Source organism: Rhinolophus ferrumequinum, chromosome 13 (genome assembly GCF_004115265.2).
Source record: "Rhinolophus ferrumequinum isolate MPI-CBG mRhiFer1 chromosome 13, mRhiFer1_v1.p, whole genome shotgun sequence".
In the NCBI taxonomy this organism is placed as follows: Eukaryota; Metazoa; Chordata; class Mammalia; order Chiroptera; family Rhinolophidae; genus Rhinolophus; species Rhinolophus ferrumequinum.
Genome location: NC_046296.1, coordinates 36,506,177 through 36,534,098, shown reverse-complemented (window position 1 = coordinate 36,534,098; position 27,922 = coordinate 36,506,177). Strand labels below are relative to the sequence as shown.

Sequence of the window (27,922 nt, the reverse complement as noted above, 5' to 3'; positions counted from 1 at the left end):
AGTGAGATTTTTTCCCCCTATATTTTCTTATTCTGTTAAATATTTCTACTTAAATTTCTTGTAGTACTGGCTTGGTGGTGATGAACTCCTTAGCATTTTCTTGTCTGGGAAGCTCTTTATCTGTCCTAAATGACAGCTTTTCTGGGTAGAGTAATACTGGTTGTAGGTTTTTTTTCTTTTCATCACTGAATATTTTGTGCCAATCCCTTCTGGCTTGCAAAGTTTCTGTTGAGAAATCATCTGACAGTCTTATGGAGCTTTCTGGTATGTAAATAACTGCTTATGTCTTGTTACTTTTAAGATTCTCACTTTGTCTTTAACCTTTGTCATTTTAATTATGATGTGTCTTTGTGTGGGCCTATTTGGGTTCATCTTATTTGGGACCTTGCACTCTTGGACTTGTATGTTTATTTCTTTTGCCAAACTACGGAAGTTTTCAGTCATTATTTCTTCAAACCAGAAGGTGAGATAGAGAGAGCAAGGTATACTTGATGTTGTCCCAGAAGATTCTTGAAGTATCCTCATTTTTAAAATTCTTTTTCATTTTTGATGTTCCAATTGGATGTTTTCTACTACCTGTCATGCAATGATCCTTTGCTTCATTGAATCTGCTGTTTATTGTCTCTAATGTATTCTTCATTTCTGGCTGGTTCTCTTTTCTTTTCTTTTCTTAAATTGTTTCTATCTCTCTATTGAGGTTCTCACTGAGTCCATCTATTCTTTCCCGAAGTTCATTGAGCAACTTTATAAGCAGTATCATGTACACTGTATCTGGTAGATTGCTTGTTTCCATTTTTAGTTATTTTGCTGGAGTTTTGTCCTGTTCTTTCTTTTGGAACATGTTTATTCGTCTCTTTCTTTTGGCTGACTCCCTATGTTTCTTTTTATGTAGTGGGTAGATCTGCTACATTTCCCAGTCTCGGCACAGTGACATTATGTAATTGGTGTCCTTTGAGGCCCAGTGGCACAATCTTCTCGGTTACCTGAGTTGGGTGCTCCAGGAGTGTCTGTTGAGTGAGCCCTCCTGTTGTAATTAAGCTTTGATTGCTGTTGGCACATAAATGGGTGGGACTGACACTCAGGCTGACTGGCTGATATGACAGTGGATAAGCTGTTGTTCAGGGGCTCACCCCACAGTAGGAGTCACTTTAGTGAGGTTCTTGTGCAACCTGACTCTGCCCTTTGAGCATGTCATTTGTCGAGATGGTTGGGTGGTATTCTGGTGTGGTCTAAAGCCTGCCACCAGGTCTGATGGTCCTGGAGCCTCTTAGGAGGGGGTTTGGTGCAGAGCAAGGTAAGCTGCTGTTTGTGTCTGGCTCCCACCTGGTCAGAACTGAAAAGTGATCTGTGGTTTGTTGCTGCTTATTCTGGTTCTTACAGCCAGATGGTACGAGAACTCCTCTTCCCGGCACTTGTACCCTGGTTGGAGAGCCCAGTGTAGGACTGAGACGCTGGGGGAACCTCTGTAGCCAAGATATACCTCCGATACTTAATCAACACACTATAGGTGTGGGACTTGCCCTTTGTACGTGTCCGCCCTTCCTAACAGTTCTCATTGTAGCTTCTTCTTTATAGCTTTGGTTACAGGACTGCTGTTCAGCTAGTCTTCAGGTGGTTCTCAATGGTGGTTCTATAATTTTGATGTCATCATCGGAGGAGTAAACCATAGCATTTACCTACTCCAGCATCTTTCCCCGAAGTCCAGAGCATTCGTGTCATTACAATTTTATTATCAGTTCCAGTTTTCTTCATGAGAGTGATTCAATCAACAAGTCAGATGACATGAGATGAGACATGTAGACTAAAGTCTAGTATAGCATTTGCTGCTCTTTGGAGCACATGAACTAACAAAGGAAACTTTGGCTCTTTACAGAAGCAACATTCTCTATGGTGTGGTATTCAGAATGTGCTGGGTTACCTCTGATATCACCGGAGGAAATGTAATTAATAAAATACCAAGAAAACTCCACAGGAAGCCAATTTCATTATCAAAGTAGGCATTTGACACAAATTACAGGAAAACATGATTTTATTCTTCCTGGATTTCATGTTTACATAAGAGATAGAATTCCCCTATATTTTTCTAAACCTATACCACATTTCTTCCTTTAATTTTGGTTAGTGTTTTAAATCATGACAATATATCTGATTGTCTCCTTGCAAAGCTCAACAGAACCTCTCACACGTTAGAAAGGCTCTTATTGTATTTTTGCATTTTCTAATAAAGACTTTGATGTGAATTGTTATTTACTAATAGTTTAAGGCTAGATACATGTAGACTGCCTAATATTTTATCGTGAACCTATTATTGAACAGATTTTTCTGTTACTTATTAGGAAGGTTGTGGATTAGTAGCCATGCACTTTTAATTAGATTCTTAATCTAACTCAGGAAACGCACTTACTTACTAAGTAATTATTATAAGCCGCCAAACATATGTTAGATAAGATATTTGAATACAGCCCATTCTCTATCAAAAGGGATAATGATCATTTTTCACTCAGATCAAATCAGCATATCTTCTGAGGAACCTCACTACAATGTAGAATAGTTTCCTTGGTATTTTGTTAATACCTTTCCTCAGGTGGCACAAACCCAAAGCTAGTTGTAATAGGCCCTCTATTTATGATAAATATTGATCATAAATATTTAACAACCTTAGTACATGCCAGACACTCAGCTAAGCACTGTGCATTCATTTTCTTTCAATCTTGTAACAACCCTATTCTACCCATTTTATCCACTAGGAAATTGAGTCTCAAAGATGCTAAGAAATTTCCCCAAGCATAGGAAAGGCTGCAACTCAAACGAGTTCTGACTCCAAAGTTATGGCCAAAACTAATACTCCCCGTTGCCTATCACAATTCCTACAAAATGATCTTTAAGGGCTTTTCTTATATGTGACAATGATCCATACCATTTTATTGTTTAAAAAATTCCAAAAGCACAGAGAGGTCAACAAAATTCATGTTCAGTAAAAATTGCTTGGTTCTGAAAACAAACAAAAACCACCTTTTGTTTATTATTTTGTTTCCTACTGATCCTTTTATTAGGAGCTGAATTTGGTGAATCCAATTTGTTGCCGGGAAAGGTGGAATCACCTTCACTGACCAAGACTTTCACCTTAACTGTCCACTACAAGCAAGACCAAACTTCACACAGGCTTCTTCCTGCCTCTAGGCCTCTGGCCTCCCAGTCTTTTGAGCATTTACTGTAGATAACTTGTAATTCCAGATGCCTTCTCTGCCCTTTTGATACGTAAATATTTAAAAAAAAGCCTCTTGCTAGTGTTACATCCCAGGACTGTTTCTTAAGGACCTTTTCTTCAGGAGCTGTCCCTTTGAAATAAAACCTTCAAGGAAGATTGCTTCTCATCTCTTGGTTTCTGTGGGAGGGTAGGAGTCTACCTTGAGGGGGCTTTACTCCAAGTTGTAGAATTACCTTCAGTCCTGAAGATACCAAAGGATTTTACTTTGGGTAAGGCCAGTTAGCAAACCAAAGATGGTCTATGACTTCAGCTTTTAAAATTCTAAAGTCTGATTTTTTTGGTTTGTTTTGGTTTTTGTTGTTGTTTTTGAGCTGGAGTTGAATTCTGGCCTCCTTCTCTTGCAATATTCTTGAATAAATCTTCCTTGCCTGTTTAACTTTGTCCAATGTAATTTTTGTTTTGACATTACCGCTCTCAGAAAAACAGGGGAAAAGTGAGTGCAAATGATGTCTAAAATGACTTTTTTTATTTGAACTATAGAGAGTTCATTTTCTGTTTCAGTTTTCTGGATAATTAATTTTATATGGAAAAAAGATTTCTCCACCAGCACGTCACACACTGAAAGCCAACCAGCCCATCAGTAGCTCAACTCCAGCTGCGCCATCCTGCACTAGGATTAGCTGAGCACTCTGGCCTGGTGCTCAGGAGATGCTCTGGATATTTCAAAAAATGGAGAACTCATTACTGCTCATTTACTGGCTAATTAAACTTGTTTTTGAATAATCATATAATAAACACCCCAAATTTAAATGTAGCACAGAATTATCTTCTAATCAGTCTCTAAAAATACGATCTAATAAGTGATATACTGCTTTAACTGATTGTGATTACTTATTTAATGAAAAGATGTACCTTGTTCAATATACATATCTTTAGTCCTAATGCAGTTAGTGGAATAGAAATTTCAATAGAAATCCTTTGATTTTTTTCTCAAAAGAGCACGCTGTAAAACCTCTCAAAATTACATGATAATTGTAGCAAATTTAGCCTAACGAACAGTAATACATGTAAAGGACCTTTGGCATCAAATTTAAATTTATGCCAGCCATGGAATTATTTACATGAATATTTTAAAAATGAATCCATATGTGCAAGGCGCCTGAGTGCTCAAACAATCTTCTGAAATATGAAAATACTCCAGTTTTGTAAAATGATGAAACAGAATGTTTTCAAAGTACTAAGAACAATGAGCACAGAATACATTTTCAGTACATGTTAGTTATTATTGTGGTCCATCATTACTCATGTAGCCTGAACCTTGATCAATGTGAACAACTGATGAACAATCAACAGTTATCCTTTGAGGGGCTGTACTGACCACATCATCCCCATTGGTTCAGCTAATGCTTCAAAGATTGCCCCCAAAATGGTAATCCTTTTCTTCTGCTCTAACTACCGAGATTTTTTTTTTTTTATTCAATAGAGCTTTTCTTTTTCTCATTTGGCAAAGGTTTAATTGATATGAAAGTGGGTCGATATCCTATTAGCTACCCCTAGCCCACACACAAAGAGAATAGACATAGTATTAGCATTATAAATAAAAAAGGAAACTGTCCTTCCTAAATAGGTCTCCCAGGAAACTGCAAGCTGCTCTTCTTATTCCCTTTGTAACAAGTTAAAAATTAGAGTTATTCATTAGGAAGCTTCCACACCAAAGAGTCATTATCTTCATTTACAGTCTCAGATATAAACATAAAAATCACTTTTTCAAATTTCTTCAGGAGCTTTGAGAAAGGGGTCTATTTAGAAGAGGGCCTCAAGACTAAGATATACTGACTGACGTGATTGACTCATCTTGGAACTGTAGTGTTGCCATTTTGTCAATTTACTAAGTAAACTAAAACATAAGATTTCAGAAAATCTGTTTTCCAAAAAATTATTCATGTAAAAATATCTTGGAATATGTGTATATTTATATAATAAAATAGTAATAACAGCAAACACTGATATAGCACTGAGCAAGGCACTGTTCTACAACATGCTTTCCATATATTGACTCATTTAATCTAACACCCGTACTTCTAGGTTGAGGGGAAAGCACAGAAGGTACAAATGTGTTTTGAGAAAAGGTATGAAGAAAACATCATCCACTTGTCACATGTCCAGGTAGCTGGAAGTAGGCATTTTAGGGTGTGGGACCTAGTTACCAATGGCTGCTTCCGATTTCTATAGGTGAGCTAAGAGTTGGGATTCAGTTAGAACTCCTGAATTGCATAGTTACCCACTCATATTCTGAAACACTGTTTATACTAATGTGAAGATCTCACCCAATGTTAACCATGCAAGACAATATAGCTGGAATCAAGTATAATCGCATTCCACATTTTCCCGCCCAGGGTGGTTGTTCCTCATATAGTTTCAACATGTACAGTTCTCATCAGGAGGCCTAAGTGGTTTCATCAGTTGCCCACCAATTTTCAGCTAGGAAAAGTAAAGGCATTATGTAAAAGGTAAAAAAAAAAAAACCCAAAAAATAGCTTCAATATTCTTTTTTTATATAACTAAATTGAGAAAAAGAAAAGCCGTAATTTATGTCCTGCTTCACGGCAGGCATTGCAGTAGGTATCTTAAATATATTAATTTTAATTTTTGCAATAACCTGAAAAATAGGTGACATTTTAATGTCAAAGATGAAGAACCTGGTAATCATAAAGAATGGCTGCTAAAGCATCCAGGGTAGAATGAAAGATGTCCTTTTGTGGAATGGAATTGAAGGTATAAATGTTCTATTTTTGCTCCCAAAGTTTAACAGAACAGTGAGTGCACAGTAGGACTCTATACTATGTGATCAATGGTGAAACTGACAATCCATCAAATATACAACTGCCTATCTTCATTAAGAGTTCTGAGTGGAGGAACCATATGGTAATTCAAATTCATCAATTACTTGATAGAAGACATAATTTACTGGTGTTCAAGAACCGATTTTTTGTTTGTTTCATTAATAGCCTTAGGAAGGCACCTAAATAACAAACATAGTACCTTTTCAGAGAAGTAGACAGTTTTTGAAGGGGGTGTGGGTCAGAGTGATTAGAGAACCTTCATATGTACATATTCAGGGAGCATGAAACACTAGTGTGAAACACAAGATTTGGACAACCCATCTGTAAAAGTAATTACGTATCTCTTTACAAAAAAAAAATATCCTTTCACTTGTTTAAGGAGTAGCAAAAGTACATAACAGATATATTCATTTCTGAATGTTTCACTCAAAATGTCACTTTCTTAAAAAGCCAGTTTTCCAAAATATGATCTGCTGGGAATCTGCAATGATTTTATCAAGCTGTAGCTAACAGTATCCAGTATCCAAAGTCCAACAACATGAGCAGCTACAACTTTTGTCCATGTTCTTTTCTATTTGCATTTAACATGAAAAGTAAGAAAAAGATATTTAAGAAAAACAGCATATTAAGAGACAAAGACCTACAGGAGGGGCATCCTATAATTGAACATTTGAAGAGGATTTTTTAAAAATCCCCTCTATTCTAAATAAAATAGTTCAAAAATAGAAAAATATCATCTAAACTAAAAATTTCTTAGGAAACCGTCACACAAACAGAGCCAATTCTACCAAAAGAGCAACACTACATGAATTATTAAAGATGGGCATGAAAAAAAATCATAGGGAATTGGACAGAACAAGGCAATGTAGAAAAGAGATCTCACCTACAGAATGTAATATAGAAAGAGAAACCATTCGTGGAATACACTATCAAGACACTTTCAAGGAGAGGTAAGATCACAAGAAAAGCCTACGGCAAATGATCCCAGTGAAGCAACAGAATTTGAAGTTTAAGCCTTAAGAGGAATTGATGAATTGAAAACTAGGGAGTAAAGAAAGAAGCACTGAGGGAGAGGATGAAAAGTTAAATAAGGTTTGGTACAAGAGTATTAAAGTAGTTATCAGATAGTGCAATAAGAGTTGTGTCTTGTGTACTGGACAACAGACTCTGTTATAGTAGAACAAAATTAAAATTTACACAACGAATCCATGCAGGGAACAAAGCAAGCAGGGTTTTACTTCATGGAGTTTCCCTTCTTGTGGGGGGATGCAAGCCATACATTGATGAACAAGTAAGGAACAGGTAAGTAAACAAGATTCTTTCACAGATAAGTGCTAACTGTGGTAAAGGAAACAAGGGCAGAAAGGTTATCTGGAGTATGCCTACTAACTAGCTGCTCCTCCCTTTGCATTGTGCTATAATGTTTAACAAAGCCAACAAAAGTCACATGAATAAAAAGGAGAGGAGGATGACAAAAGGGTAATCTTTTGCTTTCTCTCTGCTACTTTCTCTCTGCCATACCCCATCCTGTTCTTAGGCCAGTGTCCCCAGAGAAAGGGAGAGACAGTAAATTAGTCTTTAAGGAATGATTAGTAAGACCCATAAGTAAAGGCTGGAAGAATTGGATCATTTACCTGTGCTCAAGAAGAAAAAAAAAAGTGACAATTTTAAATGCAATTAGAGTTCTCACAATAAGGCTTACTAGGTACTCTATATAAGGTGAGCACTCTATATAAAAGAACGATAGCCTATACTCACAGCAAAAGGATTCAAGCCAGAGGAAAATCAGCAAGTACTGTAATTAGTAAGCACCTGTACTGTTTTCAACACTTTGTTAATACAGCAGAAAATAATGAAAAAAATTGATGGCTCTCTAGAAAACGCTAACTGAGAAAACAAAATCAAACATAAACAAGCACACACAATAGTGTACCAGACTCTGTTTTCTGAACAATCCATGCTGAAGGATTTCAGAGAAGATCAGATACAAAAAGGAATGTCCTGGTTGGGTATGTGAGAACAGGAGGAGAAATCAGGAAAGAAGAAATTTGAGGGAGGGAGAAGGCAAAGAGATGGGAATGATGTAATGGACAAAAGAACAATAACTTTTTTTCTTCCTTTTGTTTGGGACTAAGAGAGAATGAGAATACCAATGAAAACAAAGGCAGGAGGATCTTGGCAAAGGGACCCAAGATGGTATGCTGATGGGACTACATCTGTCCAGATAACCAAAACAAAACAGATCTGGGGATCAAGAAACTGGAGGAATGGAATACATGATCATTAGAGTTCCAATAAATGGGTATGAAAGAAAATTCTGGAGGCTGAGGATTTTGATTGGTAGTGCGGAGGTAGAGGGCAGAGGATGAGAACACAGCCAGTCTGAATCTCCCAAACCTTCTCCCACTGAGACCCGATTGCTAAGCTCCTGCTCCTCCACGCATGCTCTAAGCGATCAGAATAAATGAATAGCTGCTACAATCAGCAGGGAAAAGGGATGACCAAAAGGAAATGCAAGGTACACATCCTGGACCCCCTCTTTTAAATCCAAGTATCAGAATGAGTTGATTCATTTAAAAGTGATATTCTTCACAAGAATGCAAATTATCTTATTGTGACATGAAGTTTCTCCTGGCGGTCCAGGTGACATCTCCAGACGTCATGCATTAGCTGAGAGTGGTTAGTCCATATCTACCTCAGTCATTTTGTTCTCCTACACAAGACAATTATTGAATTCTAAGAAACACTACTTTACAAAGGAAACTATGGAAATGACCCTAATACTTGATATTACGAAAACCTGGAATAAAACCCTGACTACTATTTTATTAATTGTCAGGGTCTACAGCCACCATTTGAATAAAAAGGAGAAGAAACAGTACAAGGCTGCATGGAGACAGTATTTATGTGTTGGTCAGTCACACCATATCACAAAGAAAGAGGAGAAATTATGCATCAGCTAGAGTGAAAATATATCAGCGTGAATGTTAGGGAGATTCAAATATTTCTCCATTAAATATAGTAAGGCCTCTCTACCTGCTGTTTGTTTTACTGCTGCCATAATACTCTCACTTCCTAAGTTCAGAAATCTATCACTTAAGATAATTTGCAGGCAGAGTGAGTGGTGGGGACTTTCTGTCAGTAGAAAGGTCAAATAATTTTTCCACAATGCACTGCAATTTTTAAGCCTTACAATTTTACCATGGGTGACCCATAGGAAAGCCTATTATACCATTACACACAAAAATTACATTGTAAGTTAATGAAATGTGAACAGTAAGCCTTGTGTGCTGTCCCCCACTGCTTCTTCTGAAATACATCATCTTGGTGGGTTTTGTTTTTTTACGTTAATTTTTTTTCTCAGTAAATGTAAAAATGTATCCATTGTAAAAGCACAAACTCTAACCTCATAATGAGGCATTCTTTAACAGAATGGACTTCGAGACATAAATGCAAGGCTCTTCTAAAGACAATAGCATGCAACAAAGATTTAGAGTAAAGCAAAGAAAGTAAGAAAAAAAGTCGACTAACCTAACCCACCTGAGCTCGGCTCACAGGGGTCAATGTCCTCGTCATCGCTGGGACACTCTGCTGAGGCCACTAGGATGTCATCTGTGGTCTGTAAAAGAATCACATTCAGTAGATTACTTTAAAGGGATCTAACAGAGTTTCTCATCTTTGTCTCATTGACAAGCGTAAGACTGTTTGTGTTTACTTGACAGGTTGAGAAACCAAATTCACTATTTCCCTTCCCAGGGACACAGAGTTTACATTTTTTCAACTTTGTCTAGATCTGTCATGGAAGTATTTGCTCATTTGTGAAAACTTGGTTATAGCTTATTTTACAGGAGAACATGGAAATGGTGGTAGTCAGCTTGTTGCGATCCATCCATTCAACTGCACAGAGAAGTTGTACACAGTGTCACACAGGTTTCACACAACCTGGCAGAAACAGATGATTTGAAATTTATTACAGCCCTGGAGTGCTACAATGTATGCATCAGTAGGTTTCACGCAGTACTTGTGCTTGGCTTCCTAAAAGCAGGATAGATATAACCTTTTACATTCATGACCAGGTAGAGTTTGATGAATCTGTGATATAATTTGTCGTTATTAGGAAACACAGATTAAGTAGAGAATATCTTCCACTGCTGCAAAAAAAGGAAGCAAATGGAGTCCATTTACGGTATTTAAAAAATTTGTAGTGAGCTTTCACACTCAGATCTCATTTTTGCAACAGTTAGGAAGGATGTATCGTGTCGGCATTGTTCTTTTCATCATTAAGGTTTCATAATAACAGAAAAGCATATTTGAGAGGGATGGTATTTTACAGTAAATAGGAAAGAGGTGACAGTTTTCTCTGTGACATTCTACTTGCTTCATTGCACTTTCAGCCAAAAAAAGATAACCATCACTGTAATAAAAACCAGAATGTGTAAATCCTAGCAGTTAGTCACATAATCAACACATTTGCAAGCACCAAAGGTTATTCTTTACTGCCACTTACAAGCAGCAGAGAACTTAGCATAGTTACTGCATGGAAACTGTGAAGGTTTGCATCAGATTTGGCTAATGCTAAGGTAACACAGAGAGAATTCAAGGTACAAGAAGGAAAATATCTCATTACATCTGCTAAGGATTAAGGAGATTATAATTGTTTAGACAATACTCAGAATCACAACATGGAAGAAATCCTTTTTTAAAAGTGGAATTAAAATAATACCGTTTGTAAGTAACTACGTATGATGATGAATGTTAACTAGACTTATTGGAGTGGTCATTTTGCAACGTGTGTGTGTGTGTGTGTGTGTGTGTGTGTACCAAAAAAATGTATACAGATGACTTGTATTCATCTTTTGTTATTGGTATATATTGAGTATTACAATTTTAATAGTTTTTTCCTTTCTTAAAATGTGTATACATTTTTGGCACCCTCTGTATACACACACACACATACACACACACACATAATCATTATGTTGTACACCTAAAACTGATATGTTATACGTCAATTAAACCTTAATAAAAATTAAAAAATATAGGCCCTACCTTAAAGAAAAAGCAGAAATATGATATAACTTGCTTTCATTAAGGGAGTACCAAATACAACCAGAGATTAAAGTATAAATAAAATAAATGTTAAGAGAATTGTGCCATTTTGAAGACAAGGGATGATATATTTTTGTGATAAAAATTAGGCGTAAAAATCTTTCAAGGGCAGGGTTTTTAATTCCTTAAGAATAAAGAATTGTTTCAGAGGCTAATGCTTCACAATATAACTTTAAACAAACCCAAGAATTTAAATAGAACTTTGAGATGATTTCCCATTATTTTGCTCTTAATTCCTCTGAGATAATCAGGCAATTGGATTCATTATTTTGGTGCTGTTATTTTCAAAGACGAAGTTCAAAAGTACCAGTTTTCTTGGAATTGTAACTGTTTGGTCAGTGATAACTACCAGTAATTGTTATGATAGTCACGTAGGTATCTTTCGTTAAAGACAGCGTCAGAAGACAAAAACCTATCCTTCTTTTGGCACAAGCACAATCGGATAACGTCCAACCTGACTTGCTGATAACAAGTTATTGGATTATGAGGTCTTGCAGGCCAATTGTTCCGTTTCGCCCCAGAGCAGATCATCTGCTTTCTTTTAGAGCCAACTTCGAGGGAAAAGCTACTTTCTTCTCAACCACACTGCATACTCTTTAAAATTAATTTCAAGGTTTCAAGAGAATTCTCCTTTTCCTTGAAGAATTTTAACTATACTGGAACTAGTATATGGTTGTTGTTGATAGGAGAAGGGAGAGGATGTGCATAAATTCTTTAGTTGACTGGTTCTTGTGCCAGCAGTGAAGTTGCCCCCGTTCCCCTCCTCCACCTGGGGGGACAGTTGGCAATGTCTGGAGACATTACAGGTTGACACAATTGAGCTGAGGATGGCTGGAGGGGGAGGGGTGTGCCGACTTCTATTGGCATCTAATGGGTTGAGACCAGGGATGCCGCCAAACATCTTAAAATGCACAGCATAGCCCTGCTACAACAAAGATTATCTGAACCAAAACGCCAGTCGTGCAGAAGTTGAGAAACCCTGCTTTAGACGTTTAAAAACCATTCTGTGCTTTATTTTTCTCATCTGAAAAACTAGAGCACATAATAGTACCTATTGTTGTAAATTAAATTAGTACCCACAAAATACCTAGAATAGGATTACATTGTAAACGCTTGTAAAAGTTGCAATATTATCAACATTATTGTTATTATTTCATGAATGTAGCACCAATTTAATCTTTGTTGCACATTTATAAATAATACAATTTTAGATATTAAACCAGAAGTTGTACATGTGAATTATTCTCTACTTAAGATCTCCTGTTAGCATTTATATCAAAATAGAGTGGCTGTATTGGTACTTTGTTGAACTAAGCTCCCATCTTTTACTGCCTAGTTTCAAATTCTGAATTAGAAATCAAACATCAAGTACATATAATAAAGGCTGGTTCTTAAAAGAAATTCATGGACTAAAAAATGTGTGCCTCAGTGTGTAATGTTTCATGCAGACTAAATTATTTTGTTTTAAAAGTTGATCTATTTTCCATCTTCAACAGCCTTTTGGAACAATTCCACAGCAAACAGAAAGTGTTAGAATGTTCTCAGTGTTATCTTTCACAAAACACAGTACCTATAATAACCAAACATGTCATGCATTACTTTGCACCTCCTAAAGCCCTTTACAGTAGAAAAACATCGCACAAATATGACCTTATTGTAAAACTATGATTTATTTTTTTAACGTACGTTTTCTGGTATAATGAATATACATTTTTGTTTTTCATATTTTTCCATCAGAAATTAAAAACCAGTAATAGTCTTGTGAATAAAATATCTCAAATCAATAGATGCGTTGGCACAAATCATCACTATGAAAAATCAGGAAGTGGCTCGAGTATAGGGAAAAAGATTAAATTTCATTTTGGAGGCTGAATTAAACAAACAATTTTCTAGCCAAAGCTGTGTAATTTAAATTTAATTCACTGTGTTTGGAACTGCCTCTCTATGACATGCTGTTGAGAGAGTTGTTGAAAGAAACTCAAATATGTCACAGTAATCAATTCTATTCTGCAGTATACTTTTCCCTGAGGCTTATAATCGCTCTCTCTTTATCTTTTTTTTCAGGAAAGAGACTACCTGGTAAAAGAAACAGAATAGTGGTCAAGCAAAAGCATTAGCTTTACATAACCATCCATTTAGATAAGTGTCCCTAACTGGACATTTAACCACTCAGAGGTCAAAATGCCTTGCTGGCCTTCCCTAATTCAGAGTGGTCTGTACATTCACATGGCAAGCATTTGTTCCTGCTCAAAATGTCTGCTACAAATTCCGAGTTCCCTTTACCTTTAGGGGAAAAAAAAGGACATGAACAGAATTCAGGAAATAAAAACACTGAGACTTAATGCATCACATTCAATGGATAAATATCAACATGTTATAGGGTAGGAAAATGTAATCCAGATGGAAGAGAAAGCATGTTCTTAATGTACAGTAAGAAGTCAGACCAACCAGATGGGTACGAGATGTATCAGGGCTATTGTGGGGAGCCATGATTTCTTGTTTATTCTGTAACCTTGCAGACTGGCTCAGTTTTAGCTCTTAAGGCGTTGTCTCTGCTTACACCTGGAGGGTGCTTGCAAGCTGCTAAGGAATGAGGTGGGAAGGGCCAGTTCCCGGACACAGATCACTGATTATCAGGGTAATTGGTGGGCTTTGTCCTTGAGATAATGACTTTGGGAGAGTTTCAGTGAGTCTGTAGTTCATATGTAAAAGTTGCAAATTTTACTTTCAATGAGGAAATGCTCACTCGTGATTGTTAAGCTGCACGTACACAGGTGGTATATATTGGTAAAGGAAAGTAAACTCCGCGCTTCAGGATCACTGAAGACCGGCCGCATCATCAATTGTGTGAGTGTCTCTTTTTCATTCCCACTCCCCTTGTCAGGAACTGTTCGACTCGTAACGGCTGGTCCGCTACACGCTATCACTTGATAAGGTATAAAAATGTCTAATCACTATGTTGTATACCTGACACTAATATAATATTGTATGTCAACTGTAATTAAAAAAAAAAAAAAACTTAGCCCAATTTATTTAATATCCAGGATTATTAGGGAGGGCCCATTTAGTGGGTTAGAAAGTACAGAGACACTGATGTTTTTGTTTTCTTTTCTCACTTGCAGGGAGTCTTCCCCTCTCCCACCTTTAATGGTGGAATTTGATGCTCATTCGCTTGCTGTCACTTTTGAAAATACAGCGCAATTGCATAGCAGTGTGGAGAAAAGATATGATGAGAAGATACATAAACTTACTCTGCAATAGATCTCTGCTAAGAACAGCATTCTTAGACTTTATTCCTCATGATAGACAGCTTTGCGGAAGAGTGATACATTCCAATAAAAACATCAAGAAAACTCTACTAGGACAAACCTGCTGTGTGAGGAAAAGAGCAAAAGGATGCCCATTGTGAATGTGATGCCCCTAAGAAATCCTTGATTTACTCTAAAATTTCGATTGCAACTTTATTTCTAAACAGCAGTAGTCTGTCTGGCTATACATCTAAAGACAAAGTGAAAAAAAAAAAGTTTGTCTCAAGCAATGGTGCTCACTTGTATAATATTTAGCCCAATCTTTTACTGCTCTGAAGGACATTTAGATTAAATTGATTGGGACAACTGATGGACAGAGTGTGAGGCAAGCTGAGATGTGGTATGTTTGGCTAATTGATGGACACTTGTTCTTGCTGATACTTTTGTCTATATAAAGCTGCTCTGGAAGAGAGAGAGCATTTATATCTGGCTTTCAGGATTGAATCTAATAGCGTAATAGTCTCTCCAGAAAAATTTATTGCTAGGTATCTTTCCTGGGGGAAGAGGGGTGGAGAAGATGCTAGGATTCAGAATTAGTGTTACGAATCCCCCAAACAAGGTCTGACCCACTGCACAGATAATCTATTGGGCAAGAAATTTCTAGGAGGTAGGGGAAGTCACAATTTTCACCAAGAGGAAAAACTGAAGAAAAATAATCCAGTTGTAATACACATATACAATTTCCAAACAGTGGGTCAATTTGATCAAATCAAATCAAATTAATATATCAAATTGGTAATTTCAGTTAATCAAGAATCCTATTAAAGGTGCAAAGGAATTTAGTGGCTCTGCATAGATTCTATGGTAGTTTCTATTGTCTCAATCAAGCTTGTGGTTCTTATTTGTCAATTGCTTCTCTGAGTAGTAGATGCCACATAAATGACTCACTAATCCGATAAAACTAAAAATAAGCTGAGATCCAATAGGTAAAGGATGAATTTTAGCTCTAGTACATGGATCACAAAGAAAACGAGGATCAATTAGTTATCAACAAATATGCAACACCTACCTCATCTATGCATAGAATTTTCTGATGGGAATTAAAATATGGTAACTACCTAGCAAGGCGTAAATTGTGGTTCCTACCTCCAAATAACTTATTGTGCCCATTCTATTCTAAAGCACAGGCACAAATTGCTCATTAATACAAATATAACAACAATCGAATAGCTTATTTTTCTTGAAATATAACAGTACTCCCATATCTATGACTTCATTAAATATTCACCAATATGCTTATTCAGAATGCAAGTGGAGGTGCTATTATCCTGAGTGTTACAGTTAAGTACTTGCTCAAAAAAACAAAAAAACAAAATACATTTGTACACTCATTTACCCTATTTGAAGGTTTGAACATTGGCATTCATGAATATTTAGGGCAAAGCTTAACTATCCCTGAAAATAGCCAGCTTTCACATTTCTTTAATGTTTTTTTTTACCAACTGATGCCTTAGGTTATTACAACAAGTGACCATAAATCAGCTGTCTGCTTGGGAAAAAAGACAGACTTGAAAGCTGTTCAATTTTCTTCAAAATGTTTTTGGCTGCTTAAAATGTATGCAATGGTTCCAGCGCAGTGAAAGTGGGTTGGATAGAAAAATTCCACCATGGTAAAGAGATCACAATATCTTACTTGTTCTAACGTACACTTTGATATACATTTGATACTGGTCATCCTAACAGGAAAAACTCAAAGGGAAGGCCAGGGATGTGGAAATAGTGCCACAGAAAAATGAATTTAAAAGAAATTATGGAAGAAAGAAAACAACCGGATTCCTGATTAATTAAAAAAAAGACATATCTTAGCAAAGTTATGTAAAATAGTAAACCTGCAAAGTGGAAACTTGGTGTCAGGAAAGTTAAATTTATGTTTTCAAAAAGATTGTATGTCTTGTACTATTTCTTTAAGCTAATGACGACCTCTATGCTCATATTGCATTTCCATTTTTAGCTAAAGCAATGTAGGAGAGCTGGCCAAAAGAGAAAATAAAAGTGGAATTTAAATTTTTAGTCAGCCATTGGAATAATCTATCCTCCTGGATTCTCATTAATTCGAATTTGGGGGTTTAAGCCCTCCAAACACTGCTGGTAGTGGAGAGGAGGTGCTCAAAGGGAAACTAGAGTATGTGTGGGATCGAATGTGTTCCCTCTCTGTTTGTTTTGCTTTTGGACAAAGCACTTCGTGAAATAGGTTTAGACATTTCCAAATTAAATAAACACTGACAGGTGTTTACAATGCAAATTTAGGTTTCTAGCTGTGTCAATATGAATATCTAGTCCAACTATTGTGACTGAAAGGACTAATTAGTCACACAGGTTGAACTGAAAATCCTTATTCTTTATGAGGCCAAAGCAGATTTTATAATTGCAAAATACCAATGATGGATAGTTTAACTAACATGCCTCCAAGATTCAAGCTTTCATTGTTGGCATCTAACACGTAAGGGAATGGAATCAAATTTAGTCGTGCAGTCATATGTCTTTTTGTACTGGGGCAGACCTTCCTTAGTGAGCATTAGTCTCAGCTCTTCATTATACATATGAGGAAACTGAAGCTAGAAAATTAAGTGTTTCTGTTTGATCACAATTATACTGCTAATTAATGACAAAGGTATGAAATTATCCCCACCACCAGTAGACTGTGATTGTCTCTTATTCCAGCTGACTTCTATCCATCCGTCATTCTTCCACCCATCTACCCATCCATCCTTCCAAAACCATCTTGTTGTTTAAAGGATTTGATGTGGCTTATAAAGATACATGATGAAATAAGTTTAAAATAAGCTTAAAAAGTGGGAAAAGGAGAGTTTTGGATTTTAGATAACTGACCACTAAAATTGTCATGAACAAAACACATCCAAGAAGACACACATACACAGTTATTGTATCACTTGATAGGGCAGCACATTAAGTGAAACTAAAAAGGGAAGAAAATAAATGATAGAGTTCAAATTTTTAAAATCCAGTTACAAAAAGTCAAATACTGATTTAACTGCAGTTATTTTGAAATGGAGTAAACACAGAAAGTTCCTTATTGACTTGTGATAATCTTAACTTATTTTTTTAAAGATCTTAAACATCTTGTCCCTCATCTCTACACATAAATGCATAACTAAATTCTTGGGGACTAAAAGAAAATGTGAATTACTGAATTTTTTCCTGCCTATTTTTCCCCTCGACTTACAACACTGCAAACCATACTGGCTACACAAGTAACTCAATGAACTCTGTCTCTCTTCTCATTAGTCCACTGATGAAAATCCTTCCAACTTCCAAGGTCTCTCTTATTAACTACTGTTTTTCACAACCCAAATGCTAATGAGCTATTTATCTTTGTCTCTCATACAAGCATCATTAGGGGTTTGTCAAATTATCTCTTATTACATCTTGGGAATAAATAAATGGAAGTGACCATTCATTAGTAATACTGGTTGTTTCTCCAAACACATGCATTCATTGAATAGGGCAGTCTCATTAACATAATGGCCCTAGAATTGGAGGTGCAAAATGAAAAGTATAGAAGGAGCCACAGGCAGAGAGTTATCTACATTTCTTTCCTACTGGGTAGTACCCTGACCAACGGCTGCTTGATAGAGCTTTCATCTGGGAATATATGGGAACTTCTATTTCACACAGTGTGTGGAGTATGGAACAGCAGGAAATGGGGATGTGGTTAATTGGAAATGATGATGACTTAGTTAACAGGAAGTTGATTTTCTGATTTTTATTTTTTGACCCATGAGTTCAATATATGCAAGATTGTATACTAAGTTCCCCCAATTGAGCCAATATCTGAGCTGCAAATCTATGAGTGTTTCTATCAAACAGTGATGGAGAGTAAATGTTATCTGGCTCAGATGTTGCAATGTTATATCGTTCATACACTAAGAAAATCCAATTTTTGCTAGTTATAGCTAAATTGGAACTCCATGCTTCCATTTTTGACTTCCTCCTTCCTCATAGTGCATGCTTCAGTTCATTAATACATATTTGGAATGTTATAGGGGTGAACAACTTAAGTTTAATTTGTAGTATGCTGATCAACAGTGGGAAATATATACCAGTCCAGAAATCAAGTCTCAGTCTGGATCTCATGAGCAATATGCATTATCTTGGACCGGTTTCTGTGTTCTCAATAGGACACATGAATATCTATACTATATATATAAACATATATACAATATATGTCAATATTTGTACGTATAATCACTTGTACATGTGAATCATAATAACTTCTCTATCACTCAGTGATGTTATGGGGATCAAATTTGATATGTATGAAAGCACTTGGAAATATGCAAGTTTCCTCAATGCAGTGTTTATATAAGTTACTATACAACTAATAAGACATTATTTTTGTTCCTCACATGGCAGTATAAAGAATGATTGTAGGAAACGCTTAAAGACAGCGGCCAAATATCCACTTCACTGAATAAATTTCATTTTCATGTCCTGAAATCCTCTTGTCCCTTCAGTTGAATAGGATTTGTTATCTCTCACCCCAAATGGCCTCTCATATGAATGCTGCTATTTTGAGGCTGATCCCTGATATACTAGGATAGGATTCATTTTGGTACTGCTAATTTTGGGTATATGTGTCAATCTCTCTAGTAACCTACAAGATAGGTTGTGCCAATCTAGGAGATCTGGCCTGGATTCCCAGTTCTCTAGGTCAGATCTCCTGGAGAGCTACTGCACAGATGTGGGGATACTGGAGCTCTCTCTAAGCTTTCCTCCTATTCACTTACCTGGGACTTAGAAGATGTGACAACCTGATTTATTTTATCTCCCCATCCAGAGTTTACTTCCAATTCATGTCCTATTATATCTAGAGCATCTAATTGAACAGATCAACAGGAAAACCAAATCACTTAGCAAACAGTAACTATTAAAGGAAAGTGAAAGACAGACAGAAAGGAGAAGAGGGAAAGATGCTGAGGGGAGAAGAGACTGATTGTCTAAGTGTGACCCATGCAGTACAACGCTGCTATTGTACTGGTTGTATTTGTGATTATAACACGACACTGTCTATGGTTGCGTCTTACATATGGGTTAATAACATGCTAATTAACTCTTATAAGACACTGAGCAATATTTTCTTAGTGCTTTAGAATAGCAGCAGTCTTGGTCTTTCCAAATTGTTTAAATCTAAAAGCTTGGGAACTGCTTAGGTATATTTTTATCTTATTTCGTATACTTTTATGGGACACAATTTACATCTATTTTTTTTTGTTTTTTTGTTTTTCCCTTCTTCCACCTCCCTGCCCCACTCCGGTTCAAGCCGTTGTTTCTCAGTCCGGTTGTGTAGGACACAGCTCCCTGGCCCACGCTGGTATTATGAGCCTTGCGCTCCCCCCCACGCCCCCCACCCCGGAAGTCGGTCGCCAGTCATTGGTTGGCCGCTCGTGGCAGCACACGGTAGCCCATGGCAGTTCTAGATGGCTGCCGGCCACTCACGCTGGCCACCGGCCGCTCCTGGCAGCACACAGCAGCTCACACCGACCTCTGGCTGCTCACGGCAGCCCAGGTCCAGGGAGAGCCATCGTTCACAATCTTAGCTGTAGACAGCACAGCTCAGTGGCCCATGTGGGAATCGAACTCGCGACCTCTGCGTTAGGAGCACGGCGCTCCAACCACCTGAGTACGGGGCCGGCCCCACGTCTATGTTTTATACCCCCAGAACATCACAGGAATTCAATAGAGTTGATTTAAAATGTCATCACCATTGATTGTAGTGATTATTTCTCTCTCTCTCTTTTTCTCTTTCTCTCTCTCTCTCTCTACATATATATATATATATATATATATATATACACACACACACATATATATGTATATATATATATATATGTATATATATATATATATCAAAACCTCAAGTCATACACCTTAAATATACAACTTTATTTGTCACTTATATTTCAATAAAGATGGAAAAAATGTCATTACACTCTGACTTATCTTCTTTAACTATCTGCAATTTAAATAAAAGCATTTTATAAAAATAATTATGATTGTGAAAATAGAATTAATAAATCTAAGAGTGAAGGCTTCATCTTGAACTTTAAAACTAGAAGAAATGTTACATAAAACACCTGAATTGGTAGAATCATTTCAAATAATCTTATCCTGATGGTAATCTTAAACTCACTACATTTATGCGTATGTTTGTCACAATTGCTCATTTATAACAGCTCATTACAGTCTCAAAAAAAAAAAAAAAAAAAGAGTGAGCAAGTATAGATTATTTTCCAGTAGTATAACTCCTAAGAGTGGGAGATGAGAGTTGTGGCAAAATCACACTTTTTCAAAGATTTTATCTGCCTTCTAAGATCTCTAGAAGTGACAATAAAATTTTATAACTGATTTCTACATTATACCTCATGGCTGGAAATTTATAGTAGAGAAATAGTAAAAAAGTGACATTATCTTTAACTGAGAAGAGAGAATGATTATAAGTTAGAAGGAAGGAAGAGCTAAAAACGTCTCTCAATAAGTTGGTCTGCCTGCCTTTATGAAGCATTCTGTCCTTTGAGACAGCAATAAGATATAGCCTGCTTTATAAAAAGGACTGGAAAAAAAAATAGATGACAATCATTCTGAGTTCTTTTCCTATATAATATTCCCCCAACTCTCCCTTTCTCCCCTGAACCTTAATTGCAATGGTCTTAAATTGTTAAGTACTTTTACTTGATTATAAGGAAACTATAACTTTATAATGTTTTCCTTCAAAATCTAACTACAGGATGAAAGTTTTATCTTCTTCCTGAAATAAAGTGCATGAAGATAAGGGTTGGCTGAGGCCAGCCATCAAATTCAGACCAAGAAATAAAGTACAGAACAAAATGCTCTCGTAAAATTTATCTTTTGATTAATTCTTCCATTCATTGACTCATTCATTAATTCATGTATCCATTCATTGTCATTTATTGAATACCTTGGATTAATAAAGAGTTAAGCAGAGAAGGAACAGAATAGAAAACCGGACTTCCCTGCCTTCAGCAGCACAGAGAGTTCAGGTGTGGGACAAATGAAACAAGTGTGTGTCTATGAGCAGAAAATTTCTCTTTGTCCACTAAGCATGGAAGGAGCATGAGTTTATGAGCGATACAGATTGGGCTGACATCCCAGCTCTGCCACTGATTAGCTCTGTGACTTCGGGCAAGTTTCCCAAATACTCTAGGTTTCTTCATATGTAAAAAAGAAGTTATTTATATCTGTTTTACAGGATTTCATTCTGTAGGAGTAGATAGGCTCACAGTCTAGCACAGTGGCTGGCACTTAGAAGATGTTATTGAGAGTGTTTATTACGTAGCCACAGCTGGCTCTGTCCACATTCTCACTTTGCTCTCCCCACAATGTGAAAAGCAACATTTATTCCTAGCGCTGTACACGTGAGATCTTTAGACACAGACATTCCCTTCACAAAGAAACTGCAGTTTCCTGACTTCATTTCACACTTCCATGTTTGAACATCCTGTAAATAGAGCAAATTATATATTTGGTATGAGAGCACTTTTTAAAACACCTCAAAACAGCCTCATAATATTGTCAGTATACTGCCGAGCCAAGGAGAACGGTTCTCCTCAGCTGCATGACGTAACCAAGCACTCATCAATTCCTATTTGTTTCCGAATTTGGAGGCTCTTTGAGTTATCTGCTCCAGTCCCCTTACAGTAAAGAGAAGGAAACCCTAAGCTGGCCTGTGCAGAATCAAATCACTGCACTGCTCGGTGTCTGACTGATTCTGGCCCGCTGACTCCTCCATCCATTTGGTATCCCATTTCTTCCATTGCTCCCAGTTTCATGTTTGGGTGTCACAACACAGTAGTATCTCGGATGCCAAGATAAAAACAGCAGCAGGATAAACTTGTTCTTTTTCCCAAGTTTCTCAAACATGATTTGTCTTTTTCAATTCTGCCCAAAGTTTCATTGAAAATTTTAGGGAAGGCATTTAAGAAATAGCAGGGAATGCCATCTGCTGCCATCAACTGGAGTTGCCAGACCAGAGAGCACTCAGCAGTCCATGCAAAGCCCACTCAGGACCAACTGAAGAACACACATGCACATGTGGGGGAGAATGTGGCTACTTGTTTTCTCTGGAGGACTGAGAGCTTTATCAGAGTTCCTGCCTTTGTGTGTACATTTCATTAGAAGATGGCATCTGTGCCCGAACTCTTCCCACAGGTATCTGGGTGTTTTATTTTAGTTATGTGATTGTCTAATGACTCTTTTAACCACTACTTACATTAAAATAGGGTTTTTGTGTTTTTTTTCCCCATTAAGATAGTTGTGATTAGTGAAGGTTAGATGTAAAACACTGAGATTGCTAAGGGATTAACCATGCCTTCCTCGCTCCAGACTTGCATTTACAGTCAGTTCCTTCCACTCAATTCTGACCTCTTTCCCGCAAGTTGCTTATGCCCCTCCCACCTTGATGTGCCTTTTTCTTCTCTTCATTCTGGGATGCCTTCTGATTAAGAACAAGAAATAAGCCTTCTGTTCACACAAAAATGGTCATTTGTAATCATGAGAACTTTTGAAATCATGTTTCATCTTTTAAATGGAAGACAAACGTTCCTTGATGGTTTGGAATCAGTGTTAGGAGTACCAGTACCAAAGAGATTGTGTCACTGCCCCTCTCCACAGGGCCCCAAAATGCTTTCCCTTTTTCCTCAATGGCTGCTCTTACTGGGTTTCCTCTTTTGTCTACCGCTGTCAGGTTTTATAGACACCCTTTTAAACCCATTTCAAATTGGTTCCTTCAGATGTGTTTTGAGCTGGAAATCTAGATAATCAAGGTTCTTTACCTATCTTGAGAAATCATAAATTGGCTATAAGAGACACAGGGTCAGAGAGACTCTCAAATAAGAAAGCCCAGGTACTTTGGAATACTCAATCAAGGCTCAGGCTGAAAACACACAAGACCTGTTACTTTCCTTAAAATGCGAAGTTCCTTGTGAAGGCAGTGCAGTGATATTTTTACTGTGATAATCCTCAGATAGGCTTTTCTTATTTCACTAAGTCTAAGAAACCTTATTGGAAGTAGACTCCGAATACCTCAATCTCTGTTTTCCAAGATACAGTCAAAGAGAAGCCAAGCCTCCTTTGGTGTTCCACTGAGTTTGCCTGGAAAGAGATGAAAGGTGGCTGCTTTACTGTTTTTGACCACCTTGCTACCTGAAAGATGGGATGAGGAGGTGATACTTTGGCTTGGACTTCTAGGTAGAACCTGGTACCGCCAATCAGGGGTCACCTGTATTTATCCTGGGTCGGTGATTCGCTCCGTATATCCTAAGTAGAGAGAAAGAGAGATGCTCTCTCTGATAGCCCCTTTTCTTGTTTCCTAGGACCAGCTTTTCACTTGACAAACTGAGGAGTGCTAGTACTGGTTATGGGATTTGTAATGCTGCTCCCCAGTGATCTGGTGCCTGGGCATTGAGTTTAAACCTGGAGCTGTTAGAACTTGGGTGATTTATTTAGCCTCTCATTTGTAAAATGGGAAGGATGCAGTAGTAATCTCAGGGTGGTTGTAAGAAATAAGAAAATCATCATGATCTATGAAGGGCTTAACACTGTTCCTAGTACATAATAAACAATAAATAAACCTTAGCCTTTCTCGGCTTTATTATTATTATACAAGACACGCACATGTTACCTCTAGCCTTACAGGAGGCAGAATGCTTGTCATTACAGCGGGCAAAACCCCAATATCCTAACAGCCACAGTTGGTAGACTATCCACCACACTTGCCTTTGCCTAGAATATTGTGAAGTAGGAGTGGGAAAAAAGCCGAGGATTGCATGAAGAATGCAAATGTACTTTCCCTCTGAATGTTCTATTTTTCTTTTCAACTTTTAAACTCCACTTTATTTCAAAACATACACCCAACCATTACAAAGCATTTTCAAGTTGGAAAGCCTTCTTTTTTGTTTCACAATAAGCTAAATGCAGGTGCAAACTCAAGGCAGACAGACCTTGGAAATTTTAAGTATGTTGCCGTGGCAATGGTTTGCAAGAATGTGTATGAGTTTTCATCTTAGCTGTCAAGCATTCAACCGAGTTCATATGTGTAGGTTCAAATCACTAGGCACACAATGTTTGCCATTCATTGTGTCTTGAAAGGTTTGGAAATAACTGTCTGTTGCTTATAGCAACCAGAAACCACAAAATTCATTTTTCCTTTTTTCTAATCTATCTATCATCTATCTGTCTATCTGTCTATCTATCTGTCTATCTATCTATCTATCTATCTATCTATCTATCTATCTATCTATCTATCATGCAAATGTGTATCTTGTCATTCATTATCTGCTCTTAGCTGGCTAATCTCACAGTTTGGCTGCTCTAAGGGAAGCAGTATAGGTAAGTTCAACAATAATCATTTTCACTTTTGTTGTAAACACAGAGTTGCACTCCCAACATGAAAAAGCTGTAAAAATTTTCTACTGATTTTCACATTAATTTCCTCATTCAAAACTGACATATCCTTAAAGAAGCATGATGATTATTTAGAGATGCTCAATTAAAGTAAACTTTCAGTGTAATGAATTGTGGAGGATCTTTTTAAAAGGGTTCCATATAATGCAGGAAAGAAGATTAAAGTATGTAATTCTAGGCATTAAATTAAATGCTTTGCCCCACTTCGCCCCTAATGGCAACCATCACCAAATGCAAAAAGACATACAAAAGAAGTAATTTTATCTCATTTGAACCATCACTACCTCAAGTTGGGTTGATGCTTCTAAATTGCAAAACCTGCACAATGGACTCATGATTCACTGGCAATAAAAGCAGTGATTCTTGACAAAAGCATTTTTTCCCATAAATAGAATCCACAGGACACTAAAATTGGAAAGTTTTAAAGCTATCTATTTTGTAAAAGAAATAATTTTTAACAAACTCTCTTCAAATTACAAGGTTTTTTCATCTAAAGTCGTACTATGCAAATTAAGTCTATTAAAAAAAATCATTCACCAGCAAACAACGACAAAACCTCTCTAAGAGTGTACATTCTTTAGTTTTCCTAGCAAAAGGTTTTTTTGCTGCAAATGATCCATCATGATGCAAAGTGCCCTACATAAAATGAGGCTACAAGGGACCCCACTATCTCCTGTGTTTGGTTACTGACAAAACTTTTATTGAATTGCTGTTACCTACCAAAGCCTGGCAGTTATTTAAAATTATAATAACTCTGCTGCTTTAACTTTGACCCATCTTACAAAAAACACAAACACCCAATATAATCATTCTCTCTATCCTCTGCACTCCTTGATTGAACAGCTTATTGATGTACAGTACTTTAAAAATGCAGTAGTGCTCTCTTCCTCTCCCCCGGTCTAAAAAGCCTACAGCGATTCTGGAATTAAAGAAATGAGAACACAATAATTAGCTATGCAAACTGTCAAATGGATCTAAAAAGAAAAACCCGGAAAACACAACAATCAGCAGTTTCAAGCTCTAACAAGAATCTACACTGAGTTTCCATTGATTTTAAACAAAAATAGATCAGGTCTTTTGAAAAATTTTCACTGCAGTTTCCATGGAACTAGGGCAAATCAGCTAATGGGTCTTTTACATCTTTAATTTCTATTGATACTGATACAGTAGAAGAGTCTTTGTTTCTACAGTCTTTCCAAATAATTTCTGTTGTACTCTTCTATAACCAGGTTCATTCCCAAAGTGAGTAACATTGAAAGTGGTCCCAAAGTGGATATGGAATAGGTGAGTGAGTGAAATCACATGGGGTGAACCTTCCCCGCCCCCATTCCCAAAAGCTCCCAAATCTCACCTCAATTTTATAAGTGGTACCTAAATTAAAATGAGCACTAAGGGCAAACTGGAAAAGGAAAAGAATTATTAAATTATCTAGTGTCTTTGTGTGTAAATGGGAGGGAGTAGGCATTCAATTCTAGAGAGTACTAATTATACAATTTGTAGCTAAATCTATGGATTGTTTACAGATAACAACAAACTACCTTCTCCCCTTAGCAACTGTGTTGAATCCCTATGAAGCAACATGGATTACCTCTATTTTATATATGCTTTGTCTGAAATACCAATCTAATATTTACATTGACTCTCAATGTTCCCTTAACCCATTTATGCATACAGTAATAGAATTAGAATATCGGATTGAAAAAAAAATCCAGCATTGCGATGAAATTGCTAAACTCAATTACTTTAAAGCTTTTTTTTTGCTTCGATTCTCTTATTTTTAAACTTGTAGAACAGCTGCCTACTTTATAAATTGAGACTATAAAGTGGTATTCCTGAAACTGGTCTTGGATAGGGCATAGCATTCTGAAATTCCACTAGGAGTTTAATTTTTATCTAACCCATTGACCTGGGCAAATCACTCCGCATCCCAATAATAAGTAGGTGAAAGTGTAAGGACGACTGTGTATTTTTCAAGATTTAACAATCTAGTTTATATTTCTTTTTTATTCTTCTCTTTGTTTCCTTCCCTTCCTACCTGATTCAATGACTATGTTTTCCTGAGGCTACATGCATACCTCATTAATCTGGTTAATCAGCAAAATGCTAACTTGAAAGAAACTGAGCCAGCCTTCAGCCATCCAGACACCATCAAGGAGGCTGCAATTCTGGACTGTAATTTACCATCGGATGACACAGAATCACCCTTACAACTGGAGGTTCCAAATAACCTTCATGGAATAAACCGGACCCCAGTAGACAAGTCTCTCAGACAAGTCTCATGACTAAGTCTCCCTTTCCTTTGTTCTGCTGCTTCTTGTGTACCTATAAAACCTCCTGTTTTAGGACTGGGGAAGGTGGTCTTTGAGACAATAGTCCACCATCTTACTGGAATGCCAGCATTTGGAATAAACATACTTTTCTTTCCACCAACCCTTGTCTCTTAACCGTTGGCTCACAAGTGGCAAGGAGCTGAATCTGAGTTTGGTAACAAGAGTAGATAATCTCTCAGCTTATTTTAAAATGTAGTAATCAAGTGTACAATTCTACACTTGAAACCTATGTAATTTTACTAACCATTGTCTCCCCCTATAAATTTATTTTAAAAAATCAAAATAAATTTTAAAAATGTAATAATCAAGGATAACACAAGAGAGTCTTATGGTAATGGTATAGTTAAGTATTTTGATTGCAGTGGTGGTTACAAGAAGCTACACATGTGATGAAATTGCACACAGCCACACACACACGAACACATACAAAAACGTGCATGTGTACCTGGTGAAATCTGAGTAAGTTCTGTGATTTATAACAATATCAATATTCTGGTTTTAATATTGGACCATAGTTGCGCAATGTTAACATGTGGGGAAGTCTGGGTAAAGGAGGCAGAGACTTTCTTGTATCTTTCTTTGCAACTATCTGTGACTCTTTCATTTTTTCACAAGGGGATGTTTTAAAAATGTATACATAGATAATACATGCATAGATACATAAATATAATAATTTTTAAATTC

The 27,922-nt window shown here is 36.8% G+C and overlaps 1 protein-coding gene across 28 annotated transcripts in view; it reads right to left on the bottom strand.

The window, feature by feature from the left end:
• NRXN1 (neurexin 1) overlaps positions 1–27,922 on the bottom strand; it is a 1,077,731-nt gene that overhangs the window by 21,110 nt on the left and 1,028,699 nt on the right. For 18 of the 28 annotated variants that reach the window (XM_033124535.1, XM_033124534.1, XM_033124546.1 and 15 more), the window contains one exon: positions 9,583–9,670. In XM_033124535.1, coding sequence (XP_032980426.1) covers positions 9,583–9,670 — 88 coding nt within the window. The remainder of the gene's footprint in view (positions 1–9,582; positions 9,671–27,922) is intronic. The other 10 variants (XM_033124537.1, XM_033124548.1, XM_033124543.1 and 7 more) reach the window with 1 other exon arrangement.